The sequence below is a fragment of the Sarcophilus harrisii genome, chromosome 6, assembly GCF_902635505.1.
Source record: "Sarcophilus harrisii chromosome 6, mSarHar1.11, whole genome shotgun sequence".
NCBI lineage: Eukaryota > Metazoa > Chordata > Mammalia > Dasyuromorphia > Dasyuridae > Sarcophilus > Sarcophilus harrisii.
In genome coordinates this window covers 250,661,921-250,672,662 of record NC_045431.1, presented here as the reverse complement: position 1 = coordinate 250,672,662, position 10,742 = coordinate 250,661,921, and the positions used below count along the sequence as shown (strand labels likewise).

Below are 10,742 nucleotides of genomic sequence, written 5' to 3'. Positions count from 1 at the left end.
ATGCTTATATATATATATATAATATTAATTTAACAAGTCACAAGTTGAGTTATGAGATGCCATATGAGACCACAGTTTAAGAAGCTGGGTATTAGAGGACTAAGTATTTGGAAACAAATTACAGACAACTCATTTAACCATTCATAGATGAAAACTACCATGAAGTTTGTGCCAAGCAGTTGAATATAAATTGCATGAGTTAGAGAAATAGTTGAATTAAAGTCTTATGCTATTAATGGATGTTTTTTTGTAAATATTATATGGAGATTAGAGGTTCTGAAAGGTGGCATTTTATGAGCTTACTTTCTAATGTTCTTTTGACCAGACTTGAATTTTCTGAGATGCTTGGGTAAGCCAGATAGATTTGGACAAAGACTTAGATCATTCCCCAGATGATGACACATATTATAAAGGAATTTGTGACAATTGTTCACCCAATACCTACTTAATGCCTACTTGTTACAATAATTAATTTCATTCTATAATATGATTATTGCTTATCTCAGGCTACAAGCAAAGTGGCCTGTTAAGAGAAGAAGAAACAGATCATCTACCTTCTATTTAATGATTTGAGTTCAAAAGGGAGGATGAATTTCCACTCTTTTAAGCATGAGCACAATTAATATGTGATAAGAGTACTAATCTTTATAAGGAGATAGAATTTTACAGTGAGGAAGGCTATTGTGAAGTTGAGGAATAATATCAGAAGTACTGAGAAGGATTAGTTATATATTATGTCACTGGTAAGGAGGAATTAAAGAGGAATTCTCAGCTTTGATATGATTTAATCAGGATCTTTTGCTTGGGTCTCATTATCTTCTTGGATTTCTGCTGATCTATCCATGATATATCTTTCTGCTTCAATGTGGGTAAGCACCCATCGCAATCAGTCTTATCAGTCATTGCCATAGGGATTTTTCTTAGGGGGGATATCATCATTATTAATCTAATTTTTTTTTTAATGAGCAAAAAATGTCAAAATCTAAAATGGTTTTATAAAGATTTTTTTTTAGATCATTTAGTTGAGTTTTACAAGCCAGAAGGGAGGTATGGCTCCTTTTCAACCAGATTCTGGAAGATTTATGTTATACAAATTTAGACTAGGATACTCACAGATGGATCACATATATTCAGGTAGGTAATTTAAGGAGCCAGCTTTAAAGTAAAGTAGAGGGAGATGAATATGAATATATCAATATTACATAAAATTTGGGTGAAGCCAAAAGAAAATAAAAAACACAAGCTTGGGTAGGCCCAAAGGCAAAAACATTGAATGGGGACACAATAGACCAATGTTTTGGGTAAATCCAAGATCTGGAGGACTACCAAATTCCTTGCAGTCATTCCTAAAACCTTATTAAAGTCAACCCATATTCTGAATAAAGATTGTATTATGTTAATTTAAACAGTAAAATTATTGTTTCCTCAAAATATAATATTTTCCCAAAAAAGTTAACTTCATAGGAGTCTGCTATCATTGCTTTAATTGCTCTTATGATTTTAGCCATATATTTGGATAGCTTAAATCAATCCATGTTGAAATCTATAGAATCAAACCATTTCACCATTTAGGCTCATTCAATGTATCATTTATTAGTTAGCAATTTGCTAAAATGGTAGTTTTAGCCATGACCTAAAGGAAGTCTGTTTTTTTTTTTTTTTCCTTTGAGCGAAAAACATACTGGTCAACAAACTTTGAGAGTTTCTTAAGAATAAAGTTTCAAAAATAAAGGCAATGTATTTCTCATACAAATGATCATGCTTCCAAGGTAGATTTTGTTAGAACTAGTGCTCCCCCTTATACTTTGCATGCAATTGGAATCAGTATTGTGCAAGGATATGAATTGGCTTACAAAGGAAGGAAATATATAAATAGAATTTTAAATTTAATCTGCCTTATCATTATTTTCTACATCACATTTCCTAAGTCTAGACAATCAACAAAATGAAAAATAAAATTCTTGTTTTATTTCCAAAGTATAACATTTCACAATGAAAATTTAGTCATTTAATAGAATACATGGTGCTGATTTAGGCAGATTCCTAGATGAAACCTACCTCTTTCTACTCTTATCTTTTGATTAGAATTGAACTCATTGGGGCTCAGCAGAAAATATCTAACCCCTCAAAACAGGACTCTGGTGAGACTATTAAACGTGTGTGTGTGTGTGTATGTGTGTGCGTGTGTGTGTGTGTGTTTTAAGTGAGTATATATACTGTGCCACAGAGGAACTTGAAAAGATATATATATATTTTTTTTACCAAATATTCTTTGAATATCAGTCTCTTTGGATTTATTGATGTAAGATGGATACTTAAAGAAACAAATACACAACCTGTAATATATTTGATGTGATCATATTCATGTTTTCTTTAGTTTCAATATTGCCTAAACTTTGAATAAAATTTAAGTCACAATCATGCCTTTACAACTGATCTTCTGGAACCCAGGTTTACACTGTGGACTCAAAATAATACAGCTTACCATATTTCCAACTGAGATAATTTAGCTTCTTTTCTATCAGTCAGTAATTTACAGAACCTCAGAGAGTATTCTCTTCTCACAATCAATTGTGTGGATTCTGACTTGTAAATTCATCTGGCATAACTAAGCCTCTACTTGAAGAATTCAGGGAAGGAAGCTCTCAAACTCCACATATAAGTGATTTTAGTTTAGAACTTTGATTTTAGCATATTTTTACTTTAATTTTAACAAAATTTACGTTTCTGTCATATCTATATATTCCTATTTGTATCTTAATATGCCCAGCAAAACAAAACAAACAACAACAACAATAACAACAAAAAAACAAGTCTCTCTTTTATCACCTACCCCTCTTCAAATACCCCATTCCCCTCCTACTTTCTGAAAGGATAAGATAGATTTCTCTACCCATATTGGGTGTGCATATTATTCCTCCTTAAACCAATCATGATGAGAATAATGTTCACCCACTTACCCTCTTCTCCCCTACTTCCCCCTCCATGGTAAATTTTCTTTACCATGGTTTACTAGGTTTACCTCAAACCATCGCACTGTCCTTTTCTATACACACTTGTCCTAAAAGCCATAAAAATGATTAAGTTCTAATGAGTTACAACTCCATATAAGAATGTAAACAGATAAACCTAATTAAATTCCTTATGGTATCTGTTTCCTGCTTCTTATGCTTCTCCTGAGTCCTTATTTGAAAATCAAATGTTCCATTTAGCTGGGTTCTTTTAATCATGAATGTTTAAACATCTGCTATTTTATTGAAGGTCCATCTTTTCCTCTGAAGATTATACACAGTTTTGCTGGGTGTGTGATGCTTGGTTGTAACCCTAGCTCAATTGTTTTAATGTAGAAGCTTCTAAATCTTATGTTATTCTAACTGTACCTCTGTTGAAGTCTAGATTTGAGGTACCTAAATGAGATTAGGGTTTAGTTCAGGTCTAGTGGTAGGTTTGGGGTCCAGGAAGTCAAAGAGAGCTCCCCTGCAACACCCCCTGGATTCGGCACAAGGATACGGTGGTAAATGAGGTCTAGCAGTGGTGCAAAAGTCCCCAATAAAAATATTTATTGGCCCAAGAGCTAGATTGATAAAAGAGGTTTATTATGGGGTTTGGAAGTAAAGAAATAGGTGAAGGTAGAGATAAGAAGGGCACCGGACAGAGGGTCCAGTGAACAGAGGGTCCTCACATGGCTAGCATGTTTGGAATCTCTGCAAAGAGGGGGTTTCCAGCGTGGCCCCTTTATTATAGGAGATTTAGCTCCAGGGGCTTTTGGGTGTAGCTCCAAAGTTGGCTCAGATCCAGGTAGGGGTGGGACAGGTCCATATCTTCTATTCTAATTCAAAGGGACCAGGATTTGTGAGTCAAAGGGTAATTACATTTACTTGAGGGGTTTGGGAATCAAAGATAGGAATCTTTCCCACATCAGCTCTACTATATTTGATTTTTTTTTTCTTTCTGGATCCTTGCAATATTTTCTCCTTAACCTGAGAAATGTGGAATATGACTTTAATATTTCTAAAAGTTTTTATTTTGGTATCTTTGTCAGGAGATGATTGATGGGTTTATTAAATTTCTAATGTATCCTTTAGATCCAGAATAACAGGTGAGTTTTGCTTGATAATTTCTTTAAAGATCCATGTCCCGGCTCTTTCTTTTATAATGACTTTCTAACAGAACAATAATTTTAATATTATTTCTCCTCTTTTTCTTTGTTTTATAGTAAAAGTCATAAAGTTTTCAGCTTAAATTTGTTCAATTCTAATTTCTAAGGAATTATTTTTCTCAGTGAACTTTTGTAACTTATCTCCCATTTGCCCAATTTTGCTTTTTACAAAATTCTTCTTATTACCATTTTGTATTTTTTACACCATTTGCAAATGATTTTCCTATCTTTCTTTTGCTCTGTCTGTCTTTATTGATTTTCAAAATCCCATTTGAGTTTTTCCATGCCCTGAGCTCAATTCTTATTTTTCTTGAAGACTTTGAATGTAGAAGCTTTGACTTTATTATTATCTTCTGAGTACATGTATTGATCTCTCTTGCCAACAAAATAGCATTCAATTGGCCAAGTGCAAAAAAAAAAAAAAAAAAAGAAAATAATTGAATAAAAATTAGAATTGAACAAATGGAAGACAATGATTCAATGACACATCATGAATCAGGTAAGCAAAACCAAATAAATGAAAAAAAAAAATAGAAGAAAATGTAAAATATCTCATTGAAAAAGCAACTGGCAAGGGAAATAGATCCAGGAAAGACAATCTAAGAATTCTTGCATCATCTGAAAAACCATGATTAAAAAAAAAAAAAAAAAAAGCAAAAGAAATCATCAAGGAAAACTGCCCTGATGTCCTAGAACCAGCAGGTAAATTAACCATTGGAAAAATCCACTTATGACCTCCTGAAAAAGACTTCAAAATAAAAATTTCAATGAATATTATAGCTAGATTACAGAATTATCAGATCAAGGAAAAAAATAGTACAAGTAGCCAGAAAGAAACAATTCACATAACAAAGAGCAATAATCAGGATTATCCAGGACTTAGTACCTTCCAATTTAAAGTATCAAAGAAATGAATATGATATTCCAGACCATAAAGAAGTTCAGAGTGTAACCAAGAATTAGCTAAAACTAAGAAAACTGGAAAAACTAAGCATTATCTTTCAAAGAAAAAAAAATATGGGCATTCAATGAAATAGAGGATTTTCAATTTTTATTTATTTATTTATTTTTTTTTTATGAAAAACCAATCAGATCTGAACAGAAAACTTGATTTTCAAATTCAGGACTAAATATATATATATATATATATAAAAGAAAGTAAAAAAGGAAGAAAAACTTTGATTTTTAAAGGTTAAAATGTTTACATCTCTACATGGGAATTTGATATGTGTAACTTGTGAACTGTCTCTTTGTAAGGTGTGTATTTAGAGAATGTAGGTATAAATTGACTTTAATATGATGATATAAAAAAAAACTAGAGATGGAAAACGAATGGTACTAGAAGAGAAAAGGGGAGATAAAATATGGCAAATTACATCACATGAGGAGGCAAAAAAAAAAAAAGACCTATTACAATTGAGAGAAAGAAAGGAGGAGTATGAGCATTCTTTGAACTTTAATTTCATTGTATTTGGCTCAAAGAAGAAATATGCATACTTAATTTGGAATAGAAACTTGGCTTAATCTATAGGGAAGTAGGAGTAGAAAGGGAAAAGGAAAGGGGGAGACTAATAGAAGTGAGAAGCAAAGTAGAAAGGGAAAGAGGCTAAAAAAGGAAGGTCAGATTAAAGGAGTTGGTGTTCAGAAGAAATACACTGGCAAGGAGGGAAAGGGTGAAAGGAAGGAGTGAAGTAAAACTTGGGAAAAATAGGATGGCAGGAAAAACAGAGTCTGTCATTTTAACTGTGAATGTGAATGGGATGAACTCTGTTGTAAAAGAGAAATGAATAGCAACCATATTTAAAGCCAGAATGCTGCAATATGTTGTTTGCAAAAAACACATTTGAGGCAGAGAGATGCATACAGAGTAAAGGTAAAATACTAGAGCACAGAATCTATTAGGCTTTGCTTGCAGTAAAAAAATAAAAAAATAAAAAATATAGCAATCCTAATCTCAGATCAAACAAAAGTAAAAATAAATCTAATAAAGAGAAATTTGGAAGAAAACTACATCTTGCTAAAAGATAACATAGGTAGTGAAGTATTATCAATACTAAACATATGCACCAAGTGGTATTACATCTAGCAAAATTAATGAGAAATCTCAAAATCCCTCTATCAGAACTCTGAGGTACCACTACATATCTCTTAGATTAGTAAAATGACAGGAAAAGATAATAATACATGTTGGAGGGGATGTGGGAAAACTGGGACACTAATACATTGTTGATGGAGTTGTGAACTGATCCAACCATTCTGGAGAGCAATATGGAACTATGGCCAAAGGGCTATCAAATTATGCAAAGCCTTTAATCTAGCAGTGCTCTACTGAGTTTCAAAGAGATCATAAAAATGGGGAAAAGTCCCACATGTGCAAAAATGTTGGTAGCAGCCCTTTTTGTAGTGTCAAGAAACTGGAAACTGAATGGATGCCCATTAGTTGGAGAATAAGTTATGAATAAGCTGGATCTTATGGAATACTGTTGTTGTATAAGAAATGATCAGCAGAATGATTTCTCAAAAGCCTGGAAAGATTTACATGAGCTGATGTTAAATGAAGTGAATAGAACCAAGAGAACATTGTACATAACAACAACAAGATTATATGATGATCAACTGTAATGGGCTTGGCTCTTTTCAACAATGAGGCTATTCAAACCAATTCCATGAGAATTGTGATGTAGAGAGCCATCTGAACCAAAATAGAGGACTGTGGGAACTTAATGTAGATCACAACCTGGTATTTTCATTTTTTTAAAATTGTTGTTTGCTTGCTATTTTTCTTTCATTTTAAAATATTTTTCTTCTGATTTTTCTTGTGCAGCATGATTAATGTGAAAATAGAACAATTGCACAAGTTTAACATATATTGGGTCACTTGCTGCCTATGGGAGAAGGTGGGACACAGAGAGGGATAAAAAATTGGAACACAAGATTTTGCTGTTGTAAATGTTGAAAACTATCTTTACATGAATTTTGAAAATAGTTGTTATTAAATTATTTTTTTTAGCTGCACCCAAAAATGAAACAAACTTGAGGTTTGATCAGGGCAGAAGAAAGTGGGGCTATTCTTATAAATGAATGTTAAAATTATATTCAATTAATTCAGTTTAATATTTTGTTTACTTTTAAAAGTACTCACACAATCAATTTTATCAATTGATTAACAATTAATATCAGGCATGAATTTATTAAAATCCTTACATGATTTTCATCATGGCAATTTTCTTAACAAATTGCTATATTGATATTTACATTTTGATGGATTTTTTCAGAAGAGATGCATTTGTCAATAAATTGTTCAACAAGTAATATTTAAGAGTCTTCTATGAGTCAAGATCTTTGCTAATTGTGTTGAAAAATAATAGGCAAAAAACAATGCAGGTTATCAAGAACTAAGTTTAGCAAATGAAGAGACATGAAAATCACTATTTAGAAGCAAATTATTATTTGCTAGAAGAAGGAAAATTATTTATCTTCAGCAGAGAGATGTGTACACTGAAATCAAGGGGGGCTGGGATAGGTTTCCTATGAAATTACTATCTGATATAAGTTCCTTAGAAGTGTTTTATTGATTGTTTTATATGTACTTAGGACATTTCTACTACTTGTGAGAAATACCAAGGAAAACAAAATTTCATTGTATGCAATTATTTATTTTCTAAACTCAAGGATCATAGCTTTAAATGTGGAAGGCTCCACACAGTGCTCTCTCATATATCTACCTGGATATGGATGGAAAGTTTGTATTCAATTGTACTTTTGAGTTTAATATTTGTTAACTTCCCTCCATTTTTACATCTGGAAATTCTACAACCCAATATATCAAGCCTCCATAAATGTTTTTTTGCCAATTCCAAGGTGTGAAGTCTTCCTGAAAAATTAGACAATCAGCTCTTTTAAACCCATCTGAAAAGATCAGGAATCAGATAAAATTAACTCTCCATATATAAGATCATTTTCTCCAAACACTTAAAAATAAAAATACCTAAATCCTAGGATATACTGATTTCCTTAAATTACAAGTTCTAGGAAATCATTCTTGGCCTTATAAATTGTTTTCTTACTTGTCCCATAGCAGATGAAACTGATCAAACATGTTCCAGGAAATCTCTCCCATGTGACCACATTCATTCTTATTGGAGTTTCAGAGCATCCAGAGCTTCAACTTCCCCTCTTCTTCATCTTCTTAGCAATCTATGGAGTGACCGTGACTGGAAATGTGGGAATCATCACACTCACTAGTATAGATTCACGACTTCAAACTCCCATGTACTTTTTCCTCAGACACTTGGCAATCATCAATCTTGGCAATTCCACTGTCATTGCTCCCCAGATGCTGGTTAATTTCCTGGTGGAGAAGAAAACCATTTCCTACTATGGATGTATAATCCAACATGCAGGCTTCTTAGTTTTCATAGTTGCTGAGGTTTTCATGTTGGCTGCTATGGCCTATGACCGCTATGTGGCTATTTGTAATCCTCTATTATATATGGTTGTGGTATCCCGGAAAGTTTGCTTTCTACTCGTCATCCTTACATATTCGTACAGTTTAGGTACAGCAGTGACTGTCACTTCCTGTGTTTTTTCAATGTCCTACTGTTCTTCCAATGTCATTAATCATTTTTACTGTGATAATGTCCCTCTGTTAGTTTTATCGTGCTCTGCTACTCATATGCCAGAAACTGTAGTTTATATCTCTACAGCTAGCAATCTCTTCTTTTCCATGATAATTGTCCTGGTGTCCTACTTCCAGATCATCTTGGCCATCCTGAGGATACGTTCAGCAGAAGGAAGACGGAAAGCCTTCTCCACCTGTGCTTCCCATATGACAGCTGTCACTGTTTTCTATGGGACACTCCTTTTCATGTATTTGCAGCCCCAGTCAAACCATTCCTTAGATACTGATAAAATGGCTTCAGTGTTTTATACACTAGTAATCCCTATGTTGAATCCTATGATCTATAGTATGAGGAACAAGGATGTAAAGGAGGCACTGAAGAGAGTCCTCACCAACTCTTGTCAAATTTTTAAAAACATGTAATGTGACAGATATTTGAGTAAACAAAGAGAATCATCATCTGAGATAGCACCTCTCAAATTATGATTGTTATCCATATAAATATAATTTAGCATATACTCCTTTTTATGATAATGTTCTTGGTGTTTACTTATCATAATCAGATTATTGGTTCAAAATATGATTTATTTTTATTTCTAGTTATACATTTGCAGGTTATCTGCAACAAATTCTTTTTTTTTTCATTCCACTAACATTGAGATATATAATTATTATATAATGTTACTGTTATTAGTTTGATGATTGTGGAGTGTTTTTTCCCCCAACATGGTTACAATTTTAATTTTCCTGATCTTTGCTTTAGTTCAACATTATTAGAACCTTACAGTTATTAAATATTATGATATTAAATTTGAGAGAAATATATGCAATGAATATAATCTTGTATTACATAAAAATCCTTCCTTCTCCTATACACATATATTTGTTATTATACCACTTACTTTTACTGATAATTTGTAATATATTAACTCCACCAAAAGAAATTATAGTTATTTTATCCCATGAAAAGTGATAGCTCTCCAGTAACAGTAAAGGTAAGTAGTTTTTACTCCTTCTTTTGTGATGTAAGTATTAGATCAGGACATGAACAGGAATGGATGGATATCACAGAAGTTAGATTACATCAGATGCACAAAACAATATAGTAAATGTAGCCACAGTGTTTAAATTGGTATGGAAAACACATCCTACAATTGAATCAGTGATCAATGGCTTATACACTCATGGAGTCATGATGAGCTGTATAGAGGACTAGATTACTGATTGTACTACAGCAATCATATGCCATGTTAGCCAAGAGCAAGGACTCAGTAGTCGGAAAATTTTGAGAGATATACATATAGGTCATACAACCACAAAAGGAATTGGTTTTATTCTCTGTTATTAATTGACTAATATCTTAGATGTGATTACTGAAGAATAACAGGAATCCAAAAAAGATAGACATTCAAGAAATGATACATGGGAGTATGTTAGGGCTAATTCACCCCAACTAATACAAACAATCCCAGATTCCTCACCAACATAAAGAGATCTTCTGCTAAGAACACAAAAAGATAATTTGTATATGTAGATCAATGGTCGTCAAAATGTTGTCCAGAGAATCCTTGGATTCCCTAAAATCCTTTCAGAAGTTCTACAAAATCAAAATTAGTTTTTATTTCTAATTTGATAAATATCTATATATTTGACCCGTATAAACAAATTCTCTTCGGTCACATCCTCAATCATTTTTAATAGTATAAAGACAATGAGAACAAAAGTTTGAGAAACATTGTTCTAGCTGATTTATAAAGCCCTTCAAAACAAACATGGTGATTATGATATGTTAATTGACATGATATTTTTGTTAATATCTATCCAACCCTAAGAACATAGTAGAGTTAGAGATATTATGTATTAAAATTTAATACACATTTTCAGTACATACTACATACAGTATTAGATATCTTAGAATGCCTGCATCAAAGTTAGTGTTTGTCATGTTTAGATCTCATAACT

At 32.5% G+C, this 10,742-nt stretch overlaps 1 protein-coding gene across 1 annotated transcript; it reads left to right on the top strand.

Moving 5' to 3' along the window:
* Nucleotides 1–8,240: 8,240 nt before the first annotated feature.
* LOC100932138 (olfactory receptor 8J2-like) lies at nucleotides 8,241–9,203 on the top strand. Its single transcript, XM_003773881.1, has one exon. The coding sequence runs from the start codon at nucleotides 8,241–8,243 to the stop codon at nucleotides 9,201–9,203; it is 963 nt and encodes a 320-aa protein (XP_003773929.1).
* Nucleotides 9,204–10,742: the final 1,539 nt, after the last annotated feature.

Coding starts and splice junctions, on each gene's coding strand:
- LOC100932138 (XM_003773881.1), top strand. CDS start 8,241: ATGAAACTGATCAAACATGTTCCAGGAAATCTCTCCCATGTGACCACA.